General features: G+C 40.0%; 1 protein-coding gene across 1 annotated transcript in view; it reads right to left on the bottom strand.

The window, feature by feature from the left end:
* The window catches only part of PLEKHG7 (pleckstrin homology and RhoGEF domain containing G7), a 66,382-nt gene extending 44,080 nt beyond the window's left edge, over window positions 1-22,302 (bottom strand). The window contains exons 1-3 of the mRNA XM_079142854.1: window positions 22,234-22,302; window positions 18,366-19,087; window positions 17,832-17,854 (exon numbers count right to left, since the gene is read on the bottom strand). Of these exons, the coding sequence (XP_078998980.1) occupies window positions 17,832-17,854; window positions 18,366-19,087; window positions 22,234-22,264 (776 nt within the window). The 5' untranslated portion in view covers window positions 22,265-22,302. The remainder of the gene's footprint in view (window positions 1-17,831; window positions 17,855-18,365; window positions 19,088-22,233) is intronic.
* Window positions 22,303-23,515: the final 1,213 nt, after the last annotated feature.

Raw genomic sequence — 23,515 nt, 5'->3', positions numbered from 1 at the left:
GTCTATGAAATGAGACCTCTGAAACCATGAACCCCCAAATAAACTTTTCCTCCTCTACAGTTGTTCTGGTCAGGTCCTTTGGTCATAGCACTGAAAAAGCTGACTAAAACAGAGGTCCTCCCTCATGGGAAGTGACTTACTTCATAAGGTGGTTTTATAGGTTCATGTCTTATTTCCTCTATTATCCTAAGTCCCTAGCTCCTGGTTTAATCCCCCTACTTAGGAAGGGTTCAGTAAACATTTGTTAGGTACGTGGGACGATAACCAAACCTGCACAAGCTTAGAGCAATAGGCATCGTTTTCCAACACAAACTCCTGCAGAACCTGTGCTTCGGTGAGTTAGCTTCATACAGTTCCTTAGATATGCTCTGCACTGCCCACCTCCACGCCCTGGTGAGGTGGTCCCCATCTACCTGCCCATCTCCACCGGGTCTTACTGGCAAATTCCAGCCTAGGCATTCTTCCCCCCAGAAGTCTTTTCTGATCCATTCAGGAAGGGTCAGCTCTCTCTCCTCTGCCACTCAGAGAAAGTTTTTTTGAAGTCTCTTACGGGGTCTTATGCCTCAGAGAATCTAATCACTGAGCATGGACTCTGACATAGAGCAGGTATTCAAATAAACTTGTTGAATAAATAGACACATTGACTGATAGAATAAAATATCGGCAGTCTTCAAATGAATTTGGCTTTACATTCTGGATCATAAATAAATAATTATATATATACATATATATATACATATATATGTATATATATATATACAAAGCCAGATACAGTTTGAGCCCCATCCCCCACACCTGCCAACCTGCCTTGTGTCCTGTTGTAGGTGGTTAAATTACCACTATCCATTTTTCCTTAGCCGGGGTAATCTAGCATAAGGTAACTGTTTGGGACAACACAGGTCAGGTTTGGAGTTGAATTTGCACATATGGAGCAGAGGGAAGACAATTGTCTTATACAGGGCTTGAGCTATGACCTTGGCTTTCGGTCTTTGTGGTCAAACCCCATGATGCTCATTCTGGGAGGTGGGAATGTCCCTGGAAAGGCCTAACAGAATCTCTGTGGATGTGAACATTTTTTGTTCATCAAGAAGGCACAGGGTTAATGAGACTATCAGGAACCGCAGCTGTTACCATACAGAGACTTAGGAAAGCCAGTCCTTTAATATGAAAAGACAGGGATTGGTACAGAATATGTGGTCTCACATCCCATGCCTGGCAGTGGACTGGATTTCTGGGATTTTGAAAAGGATCCTGATCTGTGTCACATGGAGTTGCTCAGATTATTGGATTAATGACGTTATTGCAAATAGTTGTAATGAGATCAGCATGACTTTGAATTTAGGTCTCCTGTGTGTGTGAGCACACATGCTTGGTTCTAAATTGATGTCTTGTTTTTGCTGTTCTAAATATTAGGATAGAGTCTTTAAAAAAGCAGCATGCATGCAGGATCATTGCACTGGGTTCCAGATTGATTATGCACTGGAAGTGAGCACTGTAATGAATTCAGAATCTGTACCCACCTTCCCCAAACAAAATGGTGTGTGCCTGGGGTAGGGGTGTCCTGAGTAGAGGGCAGGAAGCAGAATTTTTAGAAATCTGATTTCCTCTTGAGGAAATTAAGCTAGGAAATAAAGTAATAATACATGCAAAATATTTAGGGTGTGGCTAGCAACGCATCGTCACTGTGAAAATACAGTGCAATTTATGCTGCCCTCCATTTGTTTGGAAAAACACAATTAAACAAGTATCTTTGAGAATTGCATTTCTTGGTTATTGTTTGCTGGTCTCATGCTTGGTTAATCTGATTCTTTGCTTCAGGTAAATTTCCAAATCCCTGGGGCTGTATAAGTGGGTGCCTCACCTAGACTTTGCAGCTTTCTAGGGCTTGACACCCCTGCCCTGGCCTGCCCACCCCCACTCAGAAACCCCAAACACTAACCCTGAGTTGCGATGCCCCAAGCTGGTCAGATCCGAAGGGACTAGTCCCATGGTTGCAGGAATAATCTTATCTTCCTTCTGGGACCAGAATGTCTCCTTATTCTGTCCTCTGCTGCAGATCGGAAGATCCATGGTGTGGGCTGGGACAGAAACAATTCAGAGAATCCAGGGAATTCCCCCCCACTGCTGAGCAGGCCCTGCGCCCATGAGTCAGTCCTCAACAATGAAGCTGCCCTGGTATGTTGGTGCCAGGACAGTTTCTGGGTGCTGGAAATGTGCCCCCTAGTGGACGCCCAATGCACACATTTTGTTGGTCTTGGTGAATATTATTCTAACTTAAAATCAGCCCACCTTTACTGAGCACCAGTTTTTCCTAGACACTCTGTTAAACAAAACCTTCATGCATTATAATCAAATAGATTTTTCACAAGCACCCTAAGGAATGGACATTCCTATTCACATTTTAGACCAAAAGAAATTGAGGCTTAGAAAGATGGATAAAGAACTCGCCTGCAGACACATTGTTTTAGTGAATGACATAACCAGAATCCAAAATTCAAATATGAAGGACCACCTCCAAAAGGATTTATAAATAGGAAGAAGAGAAAAAGGTATTGCCAATTGTAAAGGACACATACTTTAAAAAATGGATATAATGATGGTAACTACTTTAGTAAAAGAAGGAGTACAATTGGTTGAATGGTGACCACCCACAAAGATATGCCCGTATTTTAACCCCTGGAACCCATGAATGTGAATGTATTTGTAAAAGATGTAATTAAAGTAAGGATCTAGAGACGAGATTATTCTAGGTTGTCAAGTAGGCCCCAGATCTAATGCCAAAATCTTGATAAGAGACAGCTAAAGAAGAGAGACACAGAGAAGGTCATGTGAAGACATGGACAGTGATCAATGTGACACAGCTACAAGCCAAGGAATGCCTGGATGGAGGAGCAGGGGAAGGTCTTCCCTAGATCAGGATTTCAGATTTCTGGCTTCCAGAACTGAGAGGATACATTCCTATTGTTTAAAGCCACCTGGTTTATGGTAATTCATTACAGCAGTCACAGGAAACTAATACTGTAGTTGAGTGGCAGAGGTGCTGGGCTCAGGACCCAGATTCCCAGCTGTGACCTTTATCATGTGTGACCTTAGGGTGTTGCTTCCTTGGGTCTCCATTTCCCTATGTGGAGATGAAGTGTGGTGAGACCCTTTCCATCCCTCAGGACATGGGAGGATCCAGTAGGACCATGCTCATTGTCCCCTTCATTGGGCACTGGATGGGGGTGGTAATTATGTGGTAGTAATTTATCTTGACAGAACTGTTTGAAGATGAATAATTCAAAGTTCCCCCTTTAGAAATATGACTGATAGATCACTTGCATTTTAAAAATCTTCCTTTTATTCAGCAGATTTAAAACCAGGACTACTGGCCTTTAATTCCGGGGTGCAATATTTAAGGGAGAACAATGAAAAAGTCTCGAGCATAAGGGAAGTAAGTGGCAACTTCCCTGCAGTGACGCGTGTGCCTTAGTTGAACAACATCTCATCGGAAGCTCCATAATTTGAATAAGGCACAGTCTCATCTTTTCCTTTACTATAAATTTTGCCCAATTTTTTTTTTTTTTTAATCAGCCAGGCTGTCTCAGGTCCTATTTCTCAGAAACTATAATCTTTGATAGTAAAAGCTGATGGTAAATGTAGCCTTTTTTAGCAGGTGCTCTTCAGCAGTTGGGTGACAGAAGCAGCAGCTATTTTATTTTAAGAATTGTAATGTTCTACCCTACACAAGGAATATAGTGCAATTTGCAATGCTTGCTTATAATGATGGGTTGATTACACGGGAAGAGCAAATTAAGAATCAGTAATAGTCTGTTTTTAAAAAAATACTCCTGTTATTAACAGAGAAATGATAACTCTATTGCCAATTTGGAACTAAAGCTCTCTTGGTTACCTGGGATATGTTTTTCCATTAGGAGTTTCGGGAGATTGTTGGGAATGTATGTTTGTCATTTCTAGTTCAACTTTCTACCGGAATGCCTCCTTTGATAATGGAATTTCAACTGAGAAGACGGAAAGAATGAGGGGTTTCTACCTGTTTACAGACTTGAACCTGGGACCTGGTGGTTGCTTCAGAAAAGGGGAGTGAACCACTGGAAGACGCATGGCTGCCACATCCTTTGAAACACAAAGCAGAGACCCCACTTGAGGGTCTCACCAGTATGTGTTCAATACCCTGTGCTGGGACTTCTTGGGCTCGATCAATAATATTTTTTGGACACACCCGTGTTCAGAGTACCAGGGTGACTAGGTCAGCAATTGTCTCTAGCGCTCACCTTTTTTCTAGACTGTTGTCTTTTCCAGACAAGAGTCAAAATCCTATTTAATGGAATCAAACAAAAATTACACAAATTCCTATAAACCTGAGGTGCATTAAAGAGATAAACAGAAAATAATAAGAAAGATGGGAGAAGCCAAAGGGTGTTGAGACAAACAAATAAGTTATCAGAGGACAAAATATACAAAAGAAGAAGGGGATCATACAATTTCCCCCACAAAGTGTGTCCAAACCTAATATATAGCCAATCCACTTTCTTTTTTGCCCTTCCTTCAACATTTATTCAGTGCCTACCATGTTCCAGGCCGTGTATACTTGAGAAGCAGCAAAGAACAAATAGACAAAAAGCATTTTCCTGGAACACCCATTCTGGAGGTGAGGATGCTGGAGGAGGAAGGGCACATGGCTCCTCTCCTGCCAGGCCTGTGTCAGGAGTGCTGGTCCAAGACGGCTGCCTTCTTTGTTCAGGAATTAACAATATACTAGCTAATAGTGTCTGGTTAATACTTTTCCAACAATCTTTTTAAGAACTTCCTGAGAGGTGATTCAAGATGGCAGGCTGGAGGAAGCCTGCGTTCCTATGTGCTATGTGGCTCAGCAGAGGGAGTACTGCTTCTCAGGGAGGTAGGTGAAAGAGGGATTTCACTAAAATTCAATATTGGACAGTCAGAGTCTTAGAGACTCAGAAATTTGGCTATGTTATACAAAGAGTAGAGGCTAAATTGGAGCTAAGAGGGTTGCAGCAGAGTGGTTCAGCACAGAGGGAGGGAGAACACAGAGGGAAATACCAATTTGGTACAGAAAAACCTGAGCTGAGGAAAGAAGCCTGAACTTAGCTGATCCAGAAGCTGCCCTGGGCACTGATACCTGAAAAGTGCTCTATTTCAAACTGTCTGTGAGAGCTGAGGCAGGAGCCATCTTGAGGAGGCCATGCTTTCGCTGCAGCTGCAGGAGCTGGGAGATCTGAGCACGCACGACTACACTGTCCTGGACGCCCTGCCATGTGGCCTAGAGGTTAGACAGCAGGATGTGTGTGAAACAGGCACTGAGAAGGTTGTACCTGGGGGGGATTCAAGTCAGAAAAGCAAAGGGGAGCCCAGCCTGCTTTGCGTTTGAGTCCTGGGGCTCATATGACCAGCTGAACTGGGTTGGGAATCTGAAGAGGGAGGTGTGGACAAACTCAGGGACTAAGCCCAGGAAAGCGGTGCTCGTGGGCCACTGTGTATGTGGAGGATTGGCTCCCCTGCTCCCTAAGTGGAATTCTTGGGAGGTCCCTGAACTCCAGACTCCTGTCAGAGATTGGCAGTTCCCAGGCCCTAAGGAAGTCAGTGTGTTGATCTAATTTCTCCAGAGCAGACACCATCCAACAAAGCCCCTGAGGCCTGATTAGACCTAAGCCCCAGCTGTAGGCACTCCACTCATAGACCTCTGCAGCAGTCCTGGAGAACAGATCTGGTCTGTGTGGACGAAACTCCAAATGACAGTACATTCCACTCCATCCCACTTCATACTGGGGAGAAGGAAAGCTGAGAATTATTTAATCCAGCTTCAGGTTTAGGCCAGCCCAACTGGCAGGTCAGAAAGCAACACAAAAAGAGGAAGGGGTCAACAACCCTTAGCCCTTGCCCCCCCCCCCCCCCCCTTCTCTCTCTCTCTCTCTCTCTCTCTCAGAACATAGCTCAAGAAGAAATGGAAAGAAAGGTAGTTGGGCATAAACAGTTACTGTCCATTCTTGTTGACTATTTTGACCACCTCAGTGAAATGATTTCTTCTTTTTTCACTAAGAATTTTTAAATTTTTCTTTCTTTTTTCTTTTCCTGTTTTTGTGCATATGCATTTCTTGCTGTGCTGATTGCTTCATGGACATATACACATATAAATATTTGTTTCTTTTTTCTTATTTTTAGCATTTTAATAATGGTGTTATTCTTCTTTGCCTTGTTTTTTGAGGGTTAGGGTTTTTTTTGTTTGCTCCTATATTTTTGTTTTGTTTTTGTTTGTTTTTTCTTTCTCTCCTTTTCCTGCTAAGAGCTAAATTCTGTTGTTCTCTGTTTTTCTCCTCCTTAACTTTTTTCTTCTATTTTTTCTCTTGCTTCCTTATAATCATCTCTTGCTATGTCTCTTCTACATTTACTTTTTGAAATTGTAAACTCTTTCCTACTTTCTATCACAATTTCTATTCTCTTCATTAACTATATTTTTATCATCTTTTAGAACTAATTGGTTTATAAAACTCCTGCCCCTACCATTCATGCTGTTGCAATTATTATTGCTGTGGATGACATAGATGGCATTTGTTGTTTGCTTTAATGCCAATAAGTATATAATACATATATGGTTACTTATTGTTTTTGCTATTGGCAACTGCTGACCCCACCATTTCTCTTTTGAGTGGTAATTAACATTGTAGCTGTCATAGTGTGAACCAGGTAATTATTTTAATGCTGTATATTTGCATCAATTGTTGCTGTTTATTTCCCCCTAGTCTGTGAGGTGCTGGGAACCTACATGGACACTACAATTTCTCAGGGTAGAGACTCTGCTGCTGAACTAAACTCAACCAAAATATAGTGTACCTCGCTCCACACAGAGTAATGACACTCAATTTTATCTACAGTTTAATATAAAGAATAAAAGAGACAAAAACCCAAACTTACAACCAGGACCCAAGTAGAAATGGCGAGGGGTGGACCCTCATATCCCATTCACAGATATCCATTGCTGCAGCAAAAAGAGAGAGAATTAACACAAAGCCTGTGGATACCATCCACAAGGGGGTTTCAATCAAGATCATTCTAAGGCACTTTTGTGAGTGAAGACTGTCCTAAAAAGGCCCACACACAAGATTGAAAGACAAATTCCTCCCAACAAATGCATAAAACCCAACACAGGAACACAAGAAATATGAAAAAAAAAAAATAGCATTTCATAAAGTTTATAACATCAACTGACCCCAAAGACATTGAAATGGATGAAATATAAAATATTCAAAAGAATCATTATAAAAGTGATTAATAAATTCTGAGAGAACACAGAAAAACAATTGAATGAATTAAGTAAGTACAGGATATGAATGATAAATTCAATAAGGAGATATATCGGAAAAGAATCAAATAGAAATCCTGGACATGAAAGACACAATAAGTCAATAAAATGTTCAGTTGAAAGTCTCTCTAATGGGGTAGACCATGCTGAAGACACAATTTCAGAGCTTCAAGGCACAACAGCCTGCTTTGAACCTTCAGACAGTATAAAGGAAAAGAACATCAGTAACCATGATCATAATATAAAAGAAATCTGAGGCAACATTAAGAGACCAAAGTTAAGAATCACTGGAATTGAGGAGGGTTGTGTGATGCAGGCTAATGAAATGGATTATCTTTTCAGGGAATAATAACAGAAAAATTTCCAAACCTCGAGAATGAGATGATCATCTAGATACAGGAGGTGTTCAGAACCACAAATAAACAAGATCGAAAGAGAACCTTTCCACAATACATTAAAATTAAAGCACTTAACATAGAGAATAAAGATAGAATTTTAAAAGACTTGAGAGAAAAATGTCATGTACAGCCAGCATCAAGTCAATCAGAATCACTTCTGATTTATCAGCACACACTCTAAAAGCCAGGAAGCCTTGGAATGATGTGGGTCAAGACCTGAAAGAAAATAACTGTCAACCAAGACTGCTATATTCAGCACAACTATCCTTAAAATTTGAAGAGAAAATAAAAACCTTCCAAGATAAGCAGAAATGAAAAGAATTCATGACAACAAAGCCAGTCCTATGGAACTTACTGAACAAAATACTCCACACAGAAGAAATCAAAAACAAACTCCAGAGTTCACAAATGGACAAATCTCATCTACAGAATACGTAAGCAAATGAGAAACAGGACCAAATTAAACATGAGAAATAGATCAAAATGAAATAAATTAATAAACATCCCTGTAATAACATTGAATGTAAATAGTCTTGACTCTCCAGTTAAAATACATAGGCTGGCAGAATGGATTAAAAACCCAGATCCAACTATATGTTATTTACAAGAGATGCACCTTATAGGCAAAGATAGCCACGGGCTGAAAGTGAAAGAATGAAAGTTGATATATCATACAAATGGAGCCCCCAAACAAGCAGGAGCCCCCAAACAGCTACTCTCATAGCTGACAAAGCAGACTTCAAACCAAAATTAATCCAAAGAGACAAAGCAGATTATTTCATACTGGTAGAGGAAACAATCCAACAAGAAGATATAACAATAATAAATACACCCTGGATGAAAGTAATTACATGAAATAGGCACTACTCAAATTGAAGCTTCACAATAATACTGAGTGACTGACTTCAACACACTTCTTACCATTGGATAAAGTCATAAGGACATACACTTGGTAAAGACTTTTGGGACTTGAAAAATATGATAATCAAATGAAATTAACAGACATCTATAGAATATTTCATCAAAAAACAGTTGAATACATTTTCTTCTTAGTGGCTCATGGAGCCTTCTACAAAATAGGCCATATTTTAGACCACAAAGCAACTTTTAGCAAACAAAAAAATTATATAATCCCTTGCATTTTATCATATCATAATGGAAATTAGAAATCAACATGATAAAACTCTACAGAAACTATATAAACACGTGAAGATTGAATAATATATTTTCTGGTGGGGTACTAGAGATTGAACTCAGGGGCACTCAACCATGGGCCACATCCCCAGCTTTATTTTGTATTTTATTTAGAGTCAGGGTCTCATTGAGTTGCTTAGTGCCTTGTTGTTGCTGAGGCTGGCTTTGAACTCATGATCCTCCTGTCTCAGCCTCCCGAGTCACTGGGATTACAGGTGTGTGTCACCATGCCCAGCTGAAATACATTTTTGAAAAATAAATGGGCGATAGAATAAATTCTTAGACTCAAATGAGAATAGTGATAGAACATACCAGAACCTCTGGGACCACTAAGTAGTTATTTCTAAGGGGAAAGGTTATAGCTATGAGTGCCTACATAAGAAAATCAGAAATATGCCAAATAAATAACCTAATGATGTGTCTCAAGATCCTTGGGAAAAAAAAAAAATTTTCAAAACAAGTATAAGGAAGAAAATAAGATCAGAGCTGAAGTTAGTGAAATTGAGAATAGAACAAAATACAAAGGATCAATGAAACAATGAGTTTTTTCTTTGATAAGAAAAACAAGATTGATAGGCCCTTGGCCAAACTAACCAAAAAAAAAAAAAAAAGTCCCAGATTAATAAAATTAAAGATGAAAAAGAAATCATCACAGACATCACAGAAATCCAGTGGATTGGAAAACAGAAGAAATGGATACATTTATAGACACATACAACCTGTCAAAATTGAATCAAGAGGGGTGGGAGGGGTTAGTGTTGGGGTTAGAGTTAGGGTTAGGGAGGGCGGCAAGAATGGAGGAAGGAAGGACTGTATAGAGGGAAAAGAGGGGTGGGAGGGGTGGGGGGGAGGGAAAAATAATGAATCAAACAACATTACTCTATGTAAATTTATGATTACACAAATGGTATGCCTTTACTCCATGTACAAACAGAGAAACAACATGTATCCCATTTTTTACAATAAAAATTAAAAAAAAAATTGAATCAAGAGGATATAGAAAATCTAAATAGACCAAAAACCAGAAATGAAATAGAAGCAGTAATAAAAGCTTTACAACAAAGAAAAGCTCAGGACTGGATAAATTCTTAGCTGAATTCTACCAAATCTTTAAAGAAGAACTAATCCCAATATTCCTCAAATTATTCCATGAAATAGAAAGGGATAGAACACTTCCAAATTCATTCTATGAAGTCATTATCACACTCAAACCAAAGAAGGACACATCAAGGAAGGAAAACTATAGATCAATATCCTTGATGGAAATAGATGCAAAAATCTTTAATAAAATATTAGTAAATCGCATTCCACAATATATTAAGACGATTGCACATCATGACCAAGTTGGATTTATCCCAGGGATGAAAGAATGTTTTATCATATGCAAATCAATAAATGTAATTCATCACATAAGTAAAATTCAGGACAAAAATCACTTAGTCATTTCAACAGATGCAGAGAAAGCCTTTGACAAAATTCAGCTAAGATAAAGATACCAAAGAAACAAGGGATAGAAGAAACCTACCTCAACATTATAAAGGCTGTATCCAATAAACCAAAGCCAATCTCATAGTAAATGGGGAAAAACTGAAAAGATTTCCTTTAAAATCTGGAACAAGACAAAGATGCTCACTCTCACCACTCCTACTTAATATAATTCTAGCCAATAAAAACTAGACAATAAAAGGGATAAAAATAGGAAAAAATGATGTGAAATTATCACTTTTTGCTGATGTTATGATCCTATATTTAGAAGATCAAAACAACAACAACAAAATACTTCACCAAAAGGCAGATAAAGCTAGTAACAAATTCAGCAAAGTAGCAGTTTACAAAATCAACATATGAAAATCAGTAACTATTCCATAAATCAATTATGAATCTGCTGGAAAGAAATCAGGAAAACAATCCTATTTATGAAAGACCTCTACAATGAAAAGTGTAGAACATTGAAGAAAGATATTGAAGAAAACACTAGAAGACAGAAAGGCCTCCCATGCTCATGGATAGACCAAATTAATAATGTTAATATGGCCATTCTACCAAAAGCAATATACAGTTTTAATGCATTCTCCATCAAAATACCAATGACGTTCTTCACAGAACTAGAAAAAAACAGTCCTAAATTTCATTTGAAAGAATGAAAAACCCAGAATAGTCAAAGAAATTCTAAGCCAAAAAAGTAATGCTGAGGCAACACAATACATGAATTCAAATTGTTCTACAGAGCTACAGTAACGAATGGCATAAAAACAGATACATGGTACAGAATAGAAGAATAGAATACAGAATAGAAGACACAGAGACGAACACACAGATACAGTCATGTGATCTTTGACAAAGGTACCAAAAGCACATTGGAGAAAAGCAGCCTTTGTAACAAATGGTGCTGAGAAAACTGGCTATTTATATGTAGAAGAATGAGACTAGACCCTTATTTACCATCCTGCCCAAAATTCAACTCAAAATGGAACAAAGACCTAGGAAACTCCTCAAAGAAAACATAGGGTCAACACTCCAGCATATAGGTGCAGGCAACAATTAGGTAGTTTTCTGGAAGAGATTTAATATCTAGAGTAGATTAAGAACTCAAAAAACATAACACCAAAAAAAAAATAAAAATAAAAATAAAAATCAAATAACCCAATTAATAAATGGGCAAATGAATTAAACAAATACTTCTCAAAGGAAGAAATACAAATGGCCATCAAATATATGAATAAATGTTCAACATAATTAGCAATTAAAGAAATGCAAATTAAACTACACAATTTCACTTCACACCAGTCAGATTGGCAGTTGACAAGAATACATATAATAATAAATGCTGAAGAGGATGTGGAACAGAACACTTCACACTGTTGATGGGATGGTAAATTAGCATGACCATATGAAACTCAGTATGGAGTTTCCTCAAAAGACCAGGCATGGAACTACCATAGGACCCAGCTGTACTACTCCTCTGTATTTATCCTGAAATTAAAGTCATTTTACTACAGTGATACAAGCATACCCAGGTTGATAGCAGCATAATTCACAGTAGCCAAATTATGGAACCAGTCTAGATGTCCAACAGTGGATAAATGGATAAAGAAAATGTGGTACATATATGCAATGGAATTTTATTCAGCCATAAAGAAAAATAAAATTATGGCATTTGCAGGAATATTGATAGAACTAGAGACCATCATGTTAAGCGAAATAAGTCAAACTCAGAAGGTCAAATGTTGTATGTTTTCTTTCATGTGTGAAAGCTAGAGAGGAAAAAGGAAAAGAAAGTTGGGGGTGGATCTCATGAAAATCAAAGGGAGAGCAGGAAAGGGACTATGGGGAGAGAGGGGAGAAGTACAGGGGAGTGACATTGGCTAAATTATACTGCTCTGTTGTGTGCATGCATGACCATGTGATAAAAAATCCCATCACTATGTACAACTATAATGAACCAATGAAATAATATGGGGGGAAAGTTTACTGGATATCTTCTCCATTAATAATATTTCTGTTTTCAGTCAGGGCTAATTTTTAAATGAAAGTCTATGGAAGGTTTAATATTGTATGAAAATGTTCGAACACATCGGATGAACTTTCCTTAATCAATCACTTACTGCTGGCATCATAATATTTTAGGAAGACTTGCATCAATGACTTGCATACAGGAAATGCAGAATAAATGCCGAATAAATGAATGAACGGTAGTCGCTACTGAGCTGTATGTACTACTGAATCAGGGCAAAAGGCTTATGAGATGATTACTGTTTGTATCTTTGCTTTCTGGATGAAAACATCTATTTCCAACAGTTACAGAAATTGCCCAAGATCACGTTGTCAGAGAGAAGTGGAGATGGGATTCAAACTCAGGCCTTTGACTCCCGTAGCTTTTAACTCCATCTTATGCTGCCCTCTAGTGGTAACCGCAGAGGGATCTGCCTTATGGGGAAGTTTTACTGGTATTTTTGTGATTTCTTCCTCAAAATAAACTTTCAAATAACTTGTCCTTGGTTTTTGTGCTAACATTGCACTACTTGCTAATTTGGATATATAACTTTCTTCCTGGTTCCTTGAAGGATAGCCTTTATTGTCACAGAAATGTAATATATACATTTCCCTTCCCAACAGCAGGGCTGACCTGAAAATTAGGTCAGGCAGGCAGCTTTTTTGTGCACAGAGAATTTAAGGAGCGTCAGAAGGCCTTCTCTACCAGAAAATGTCCTTCCCTTGCTTCCTGATGTGTGGAATTCCAAAATGCTTCTGTTTCTAGCCGTGTCCTTTTTCAAAATGAAATACATTGGGGATAAAGGACATGGTAACCTAAGTATCCCGCCAGCAAGCTTGTTTTCTTTAACTACCTGTCTTTTACTTAACAGGTATTTTTGGAAGTGTGCTTCAGCTGGGTACTGAGTGCTAGAGATTCAGAACATTGAAGAAAGAAATTAAGGAAGACCTTAGAAGATAGAAAGATCTCCCATGTTCTTGGATAGGCAGAATTAATTTTGTCAAAATGGCCATACTACCAAAAGTGCTATACAGATTCAATGCAATTCCAATTAAAATCCCAATGATGTACCTTAGAGAAATAGAAAAAGCAATTATGAAATTCATCTGGAAGAATAAGAAACCCAGAATAGCTAAAGTAATCCTTAGCAGGAAGAATGAAACAGGGGGTATTGCAATACCAGAACTTCAACTATACTACAAAGCAATAGTAACAGAAACGGCATGGTATTGGCACCAAAATAGACAGGTAGATCAATGGTACAGAATAGAGGACATGGACACAAACCCAAATAAATACAATTTTCTCATACTAGACAAAGGTGCCAAAAATATGCAATGGAGAAAAGATAGCCTCTTCGACAAATGGTGCTGGGAAAACTGGAAATCCATATGCAACAGAATAAAATTAAACCCCTATCTATCACCCTCCACAAAAATTAACTCAAAATGGATCAAGGACCTTGAAATCAGACCAGAGACCCTGCATCTTATAGAAGAAAAAGTAGGTCCAAATCTTCATCTGTTGGCTTAGGATCAGACTTCCTTAACAGGACTCCCATAGCACAAGAAATAAAAGCAAGAATCAACAACTGGGATAGATTCAAACTAAATAGCTTTCTCTCAGCAAAAGAAACTATCAGCAATGTGAAGAGAGAGCCTACAGAGTGGGAGAATATCTTTGCCACTCATACTTCAGATAGAGCACTAATTTCCAGAATATATAAAGAACTCAAAAACCTCTACACCAAGAATACAAATAACCCAATCAACAAATGGGCTAAGGATATGAACAGACACTTCACAGAAGATGTACAAGCAATCAATAAACATATGAAAAAATGTTCACCATCTTTAGTAATAAGAGAAATGCAAATGAAAACTACACTAAGATTCCATCTCACCCCAATTAGAATGGCGATTATCAAGAATACAAGCAACAATAGGTGTTGGAGAGGATGTGGGGAAAAAAGTACACTCATACATTGCTGGTAGGGCTGCAAATTAGTGCAGCCACTCTGGAAAGCAGTGTAGAGATTCCTTAGAAAACTTGGAATGGACCTACCATTTGACCCAGCTATCCCACTCCTTGGCCTATACCCAAAGGACTTCAAATCAGCACACTACAGAGATACAGCCACATCAATGTTCATAGCTGCTCAATTCACAATAGCCAGACTGTGGAACCAACCTAGATGCCCTTCAATTGATGAATGGATAAAGAAACTGTGGGATATATATACAATGGAATATTACTCAGCTATAAAGAATAATAAAATTATGGCATTTGCAGGCAAATGGATGAAATTGGGGAAATATCATGTTAAGTGAGATAAGCCAATCTCAAAAATCCAAAAGACAAATGATCTCACTGATAAGCGGATGATGACACATAATGGGGGGTGGAAAGGGGGCAAGAATGGAGGAAGGAGGGACTATATAGAGGGAAAAGAGAGGTGGGAGGGGTGGGGGGAAAGGAAAAAAATAATGGAATGAATCAAACATCATTACTCTATATAAATGTATGAATATGCAAATGGTATGCTGTTACTCCATGTACAAACAGAAACAACATGTATCCCATTTGTTTACAATAAAAATAAATTTAAAAAAAAGAAAAAAAGAATACAAGCAACAATAGGTGTTGGCAAGGATGTGGGGAAAGGGTACACTCATACATTGCTGGTGGGGTTGCAAATTGGTGCAGCCACTCTGGAAAGCAGTATGGAGAGTCCTTAGAAAGCTTGGACCGGAACCATCATTTGACTCACTATCCCACTCCTTGGCTACCCAAAGGACTTAAAATGTACCCATACTACAGTGATATATCCATATCAATGTTTATAGCAGCTCAATTCACAATAGCTAGATTGTGGAACCAACCTAGATGCCCTTCAATAGATGAATGAGTAAAGAAACTGTGGTATATGTACACAATGGAATCTTATTCAGTCATAAAGAAGAATAAAATTATGGCATTTGAAGGTAAATGGATGGAGTTGGAGAATATCATGCTAAGTGAGATAAGCCAATCCCAAAAAACCAAAGGCTAAATGTTTTCTCTGATAAGTGGATGCTGATACATAATGCTGGGGTGGGAGGGAAAGGGAAGAATGGAGGAACTTTGGATTGTGTAGAAAGAAATGAGGAGAGGGGGAGGGCAGGGGTAGAAAAGATGGTGGAATGAGACAAACATTGCCCTATGTACACGTATGATTACATGAATGGTGTGACTGTACATGGTATAGAACCAGAGTAATGAAAAGTTGTACTCCATTTGTGTACAATGAAATAAAATGCATTCTGCTGTCATGTATAACTTAATAGAACAAACAATAAAACCTAACTTTTTCTTGAAAAAAAAAGAAAGAATGGGGAAATAAAAGAAACGGACAAACTGTAAAAAAAAAAAAAAAAGTTAATTAAGAAGTGATCTCTGATCTCAGGAAGGTTAGGGTTGAGGAGCAGATAAATGTAAAAGAAACAATATACTGTTTTAGATGCCAGGATGCAGGCATTTATAAGGTGCAGGGAAATCTAAAAGGGAGGAATGTACTGACTCTACTTGGAAAAGTGAGAGCAGATATTGGTTAAGCCTGAAGCCCTTCACACTTTAGTAAGAATGTATTGTAAAGACTTTGGTTTCAGGAGGCATTCTTTCCTGTAGGAAAAAGTTTGGAGTAAGCACGAGTTCATGTACATATTGTAGAAGAAGAGAGGTTATGATAGTCAGAAAAAGAGTTCCTTTCCAAGTTAAACTACCTCAGTGAGTGGAAACATTAACTGCCCAGTTGTGTAAGCTGCTCAGAGGTCATTCTTGTCAATTTCCTTCCTTTTGCCCCTCACAGGCTAGATGATTATATCTTCTACACACCTCTTAGAGAAATTTCTTTTTAACTAACCGACCAGCTTCTCATACTCAGACATTCTGTTTGTTCTGCTAGAGTTCACTCTCATCTGAATCCCACATCCATCTAATTATATTGATCCATTCAATGTCTTCACATTGCTGTTAGGGTAAGAAACAAAATTTCTAAACATGTACTAGACCCTACTGCTCTGACTCTAAATGACACTGATCTTTCTCTGAGACTACTCTCCCTTAACTCTCGGACACACCTACATAAGGTATCATTTTAGAACATTATTGTGCTTCTCATCTATAGATTTCTACCAGTGATTCATCTTCACCAGGATGTGTCCACACTCTTGTCCATGTGGCACTTCAGAGGCCTCCCACTGATGGGGACACATAATTGATTGCCTGGCTCTGAGTTCAGCCAAGTGACTTGCTTTGACCAATAAAATTAGATAATGTTCAGAGCCCAGACCCCAGAGACCTACATATTTCCACTTGTCCCTGTGAACCTGTCCTTTCACTGTGAGAGGACTATGCTCAGGGAAGTCCTTTGGTCCCAGGGAAAGGATGAGGGATCTCTGGGCAGAAATGCCCAATGGAGCCCAGCCTAGGTCAAGTAAGCCCCAGTGGACAAATGGATTTATGGGAAATGATAGCATTTTAAGTGTTTTGGGGTTGTTTGTTAGGTAGCAATAGCTAACTGATACACTAGACACAATGACTTGCATTTTCTTGGGTTTGGTAAATATCCTCTATCTTTACTCTTCATAGTAAACCTTTATATTTTGGAAAATCAGGGTTAAAGACTGTATAGATGGCTATCACCCTACTTTATGAATAGTAACTGTGGCTCCAGGATTCAGTTTCAGTAATACAACAGTGGCTAACTCCCCCACCACACCTCTGTGACTTTCCAAATGTAATGAAGGTTTTCTTACCAATCCACAAACTGGGTGGATAAAACCAGGCATGGATCTTTCCCTTCCTGCTACAGAAACTTCTCATCCCTGGGAGGGACCGCATATCTGCTGCTACAACCTGGAGGTCACACTGAAAGTTCAGAGCCGGTTTCTGAAGTGACACAATCCACTTGCATTCGAGATAAGGGCAGAGGCTGTCATAATAGGCATTTTAAAGGTCATGCTAGAATCAAGCAGGACATCTTGTTCCTTTAATCCTTGTGCTTTGAATTTCTCTTTGAAAAGCTATTGAATGTTTTTGGCCTTTCCATTTTCTCTACCCAGACAAAACCTATTACTAAATGGATGCTAATGAAGCTACAGGGCCAAGGCATCCATGATTCAGAATCATCCATGATTCTGAGTGCCTCTGTGTCTCTCATACCCTGCACTTGGAGGGTTGGCAAAATGCCGTGCCCTGGGAGGAGACTCCTGAGCTCGAGACTCGTGCACCTTGCACTCCTGCAGGATGTGTGAAGAGTGACTTGGGTGTTGTGCAGGTGCATGATCACTACACCATCAGGTGTGCTGCGTCAGAACAGAAATGAAGGATCTAAAAGCAAACGGTGCACAGGGTTGGGCGTGGGAGGAAACCAGCGTATACACACCTGGATTGATGCAGGTCTTCTCCCTGAAATAAAAATGAAAAGAATTTGTTTTAGTCTTGCTGGAACCCGTATTCCAAAGCAGACTTCTCGAAGGGAGAGACTCTGAACTCTCCCAGCTAATATTCTGGATTAGGGGGTGGGGAGAGGGGAGGGGGTAGAAGGGAATTTGAATCATCAGCTCTTTTTCCTCTCTTAAATCAGCCTCTCTTTGTCTTCAAATGGTGTTTGGCGAGAGGGTCACCACCACTGCGACCCAATGCTTGACAGACCATGGTAGCCTCACCTTAGAGTGCGCCTTCAAGGACCCAGGAGAAGGTGAATGAGGCTGGACATCCATTTTCCTTCTCCCAAGTATGGCACCTCTTTTACTCGAGAGCCAGTGCTTCCCCTCAGCATGTCTTTCTGTGCTGCCTCCCCTCACGGGGGCGGGAGTGGGGGTCGGGGTCCCTTGGCCCTTGGGGAATGGGCAACCCTGAGACTTATTTTGCTTTGCAGTCTACAAAATGCTAGGCAGGGGGCTTAGAGCCGTGTTACCTGAGGTCTTGAGGCCCCTGCAGTGGGGCTGGGCAGGGAGTGGCCTTCTTGCCCTGGAAGGGAGGCCCCGCGAGGAGACGTCTCATTGATGGGTTGACGTGCAAGAAGGGCGTGTTCATCAGGGGACCTGGTTTGGGACTTGAAGGAGTCGGCTGCACTGAGGGCCCTTTCGGGATCTGAAAACAGTCTTGAGCGGGGTCTCAGGGGTGACAGGGAGGGTGAAGACTCCTTCGGGCTTCCAGGTAGACTCTGGGAAAAGGGCCCTGGGGAGCCTGTAGGGTCTCTCCAGCTTCTCCGGGTGGGCACTTCCAAGACATCTTGCGGAGCTGGCGAGATGGAAGTCCCCTGGCTACTGCCCCTCAATCTCCTCAAAGTGGGAGAGGTGGAAATGCGGCCCGGGGCTTGCCGGTCAAACTGGAGAAGATTTCCCTGGTTCTCACAGTGCTTCTTCGACAGGTTCCAGGGGCCCGGAGGAGAGGTCCCGCAGCCCTGGGGCTGCACTCCTGGGCAGGAAGACTCTGTTCTCCCCACACAGCTAAGAGGACCAACTGATGGAAGCTTCCAGGAGACACCCTCTGGGTTGCTGTTCTCTGGAGCACAGTGGCATTGCTCAGTTTCCACATCCGGGGGCCACTCTTGTTCTGGCACTTCTTGGTCCTTTCCCAGAGGAGAATCACAAGCTGGTTGCTGCTTCTCCAGTGAAGAGAAGCAGACTGTGGAATCTGCAGTAAATGAGGAGACTGAGGTGAGGACAAAAGTGTCCGAGACTTCCAAGGCAAACTTCCAGCTCGTCACAGGAAATAGACAGAAGTGAGTTCACATTAGCATCCTTCACTGAGGGTGATGAGCATTCATGATTTCAGCCATCATATCTAAATAGTATACTGAAATCTATTTACTCTCTACTTAATATTCCTTCTAGTCCCAAACAAAAAAACTTTAAAAATTTTAGTGATTTAAGGAGTTCCTTGGAAGCCACATAGCTAACCACCTTTTGATTATTCCATTTTAAGAGAATCAGATATACACTAAATTATCCTTACATTCAGCTTGTATGTATGTATGGGTATATTTATGTACTTTGGTACATTCTAGAACAAAGAGAATAAGATCCTTTCCCTTAAGTTTTTAAAAAAAATTTGTTCTAATTGTCATACATGACAGTAGAATGCATGTTGACACATTGTATACAAATGGAGCAGAAATTCTCACTCCTCTGGCTGTACATGGTGCAGAGTCACACCAACAGTGTATATAGGGTGATAATGTCCCTTAAGTTTTACGTTACATAATGAGACATGCCTTCAAAGATAATACGTGTAAAGTATTTGACAAAAGAAACTTCAGGTTTTATCAATCCCCATATTTTATAAAAATGACTTGAGTTTGAAAAGGTAAATCCAGGTGTCACCAGATGTCTGGCTTCTCACAATTAGCTTATCTTCTAGGATTCACACAGGCACAGTTACTCCCCTATCAAGCCCTTCTCAGGCTCAAGGAAAGCTGATTCTTCCATTTGACAATTTGATTCATGGCAAAATGGAAATGATCTATGGCAATTCTTTTATTTTGTAGTTTCCCACATGAACAAAGTATTTCTGTGTGAGAAAACATCATTCCTCACCCACCCATCAATTCCTGCATGACTGTCAACACTTGATTATTTACAGATGAAGGGCGACACTGTGGAAGAGAGAATATAATTGTCTTCCCTTGCCACCGGCAATCGGCAGGGTGGCTTTAGACTGTGCATGGATGGTTTGTGGCTGGAATATCAGCAGCTGATGGCTTATTCTGAGACCTCCAGTAACAGTTTGAACCACTCTACAATTCTACAGTGAAACAGCAATGTGGAACCTTTTGGGAATGAATATATTTGAATTGCCAAAATTTAAAGATCCTAATAATCTACGTTTTTTAGTGCTATGTGATTTTAATTGCATCGACAATACTTTTTAGTAGAGCGTTTTCTAAGAGTCTATTATTTGCTTGGACTTTATAACAGAAACTGCTGAAAGCCAATAAACTTTTTCCTTGTGACCTGACCTCATCGTATTGACGATCACTCCAGTACTGTGATTGTTACTGTGTTTGTTGAAGTTCTGTGGAGAAGACAATAATCGGTCCAGGCTTTCATAGCCTATGATTATCTCCCTCTTCTACTTTATTTGTTCCTTTTCATCGCACTTCCTTGCCTATGGCAGCACTCTCTCCCACTCTGTTTCCTTTGATGTATTTAGGCATAGAAGTCAAACAACTTGGTACAGAAAGAATTAACAGGCTTTTAGAGTCATCCTTATCAGTAAAGAGGAGGAACCCAGCCTTGCCACGTTGTCATGACGATGTTGTGATATTAATGTCGAGGACTCCTTGACCTCTTCTATTGACTCCCTGACTCTCATTTGGTTTCAGGTCAGATAAAAACTAACAGGTACTGGATTTTAGACTGGAGAGTTGTTTAAGGAGCTACTTAGCAATGAAAGTGAATGCAATTCTTTTTTTTTTTTTTTTTTACAAAAGAACTTTGTAAAATGTTTTGAGCTGAGGATTTGCATGTTATGAAACTTCATGTGTCACGCTGGAATGCATGGGGTAACTTCATGGGGGATGGAGCAGGGTGGGTAATACCAGCTAGAACCTGTATTTAATGAAGGTGAGGCTGCACTGGATTTGTTCTGAGATTGGTAATTTCTGGTTGCTGCTCTAAAGATGAATACAGCTTTGCTGGAGAAGGAGAAAGCCTGCCTGACTGTTGATGAGCTCAGCTACGTTAGGTGTGTTAAGGTCTGTTCAGGTCGTGAGGCCCTGGCTGTTCCACGGAGGACCCAGTTCCTCATTTTCCTGCCAAAAAAATGTCTGAACTGAGGCCTGGAGTTATAGGTACTTTCACCCATGCACACACCCAAGGATTCTATTATTTTTCTCCTTTAGAGGATTATCCAAGTTCAAGGCAGCAATAATGTTACAGAAATTCAGTACCTTTACATGGGCACTTCCATACTGGTTGTACCAGAGTTCTTAGCCCTTAGGTTTCCCCTCTGTCCTTTTGGCCTGCTTTCTCCTCCTTGGAAGGGTTAGAATACAGCCTGGGTGGCCTTTATAGATGTCCAGACACAGGTGGATAATCACTGGTAGGCATTTATTTATGTCCAGTAGGATTTAAGAGTCATTAAGTATTGCTTATTGGCCAGCGTCTTAAATATTGGAACCAAAGCATTACTAGTGGCACTTGGGCCAAGGCATAGTGACTGGCAACAGGACTCACCCAGCACTGGAGAAAAGCAGCAGGGCTTTGGGAGGTGGTTTGCAGAGAGGTAGGAAGGGTTCAAGCTCAGGAGTAGGTGGGTCTGGCTTCTCTTCCAGTTTCACTGCCAACTAAGCCGTGTGACCTACCATGAGCCACTTCCCTGTCTGTGTGCATGCAGCATTTAGGAGAAGGCCTTTGTGGTATCTCCTTCATGGGCTGGTTTCAGGAATTAAATGAGATACTGACTAAGGCTCATGGGAGGCCCTCCCCAAAAGACTACCCCTGTGAATCTGATAAAGAGTTGAAAGTTAACCGTGAACTGGTTCATGCCAACACTGCTTTGTGTTATCTAGAAGGCCAGATTGATATTCCTGATCATTATAAAGAGGTCTTCAGCCTTTGACCTCCCAAGTTTTAGAAATCCAGCAAACAGCCATTCACACTGTTGGAGAAGGATCTCACTGTACTGGAAATTAAACCACATGGATTAATGATTCACGGATTCTAATTAGATCTGGAAAGACCAGCCAGACGGGACCCAGCAAAGCCGGTGGCAACCGGTTTTCAACAAACAGAAAATGCAGGAGGGAAACACAGAAAACAGCTGAATGTCTTTATTACCTGTGGGAAGGTCTGCCTCTGAGTGCGACATTTTCTGCGTGGGTCCTGATCATCTAGAGACTGCAGAATCCCAAAGCGAGCTGCTAGACCCGGGCTCCAAGCAAAAGGTTCAACACCTGTAACAAAGCACCCTCCCTGCTGAGTGCAGGTGACCTTGATAGAGCTGAAATGAGGAACTGGCCTCTCCTCTCCTTAGAGACCTTTCTAGTGATTTGTTTGTGAAAAAGCCTAAAGAGAAGCAAGTTCAGAATCTAAGACCGCCTAAGACAGAGTCAGGTGATCTGTTTTTACTGAACAATAGCTGCTCCAATGCAGAAAGGATGCAAATTGGCCTCTTACTTCCCCCTAAGGTGTCCAATAATCATTGACGATAGTTCAGGGAGACAGTTCTATCTTTGTATTCTGTTTATTTCTTCTAAAGCAGAGAGAATCATTTCCTAGGACTTTATTTTCTTCACATCTTAGAATATTTTCTGCCAATCTCCTTTACTAATGGGATGCTTTGGTCAACATTGAACAATTAGAGGAAATGGTCATTGTACTAGGGAGCAAATCTGTGAACATTGATTTTCAAATAATTAAAATGCAGATGGAAAAGTATACCTACCTGCATTCTCACCAATACTAGCCCCAAAGAACATTTATTTAGTGCCTAGGTATGAGTTTTTTAAAGGCATATACATTAAAATTTTTCTGTAGTCTTAAGAAAATATCAAACTAATTCTAATTGCCAATTTACTGACATTTTATCACTTAGAACCAATAAAGATACTTATTGCGAAGGTTTCTCTAGTCAGTGGTTCAAGGTAGAAACCCAGGACCAGCAGGGTAACATCACTTGGGAACTTGTTAGGAAGATCCCAAAGGACCCACCAAGTGAATCAGACTAGGTGTCCATTGACAGATGAACGGATAAAGAAAATGTGGCGTATATATATATCTATATATATATACATATATATAGATATATATATGTATATATATATATATAATAGAGTTTTATTCAGTTGCAAAGAAGAACAAAAATTATGTCATTTGCAGAAAAATGGTTGGAAACTTGAGAGCATTATAAGCATTATTAAGCAAAATAAGCCAGGCTCAGAAAGCCAAGGGTCACACTTTTTCTTTAATAAGTGTAAGTTAGAAAAAAGGAAGAGGAAAAAACAAAACAAAAGAAAACAAAAATCAAAGAGGGTAGGATCTCATGAAAATAGAAGGGAGACCAGTAGAGTATAGAAAGGGGACGAGTGAGAGGGAGAAAGGGAGGGAAAGAGGAGAAACT

The sequence above is a fragment of the Sciurus vulgaris genome (genome assembly GCF_902686455.1).
Source record: "Sciurus vulgaris genome assembly, chromosome: 5".
NCBI lineage: Eukaryota > Metazoa > Chordata > Mammalia > Rodentia > Sciuridae > Sciurus > Sciurus vulgaris.
This window is presented reverse-complemented; position numbering and strand designations above follow the sequence as displayed.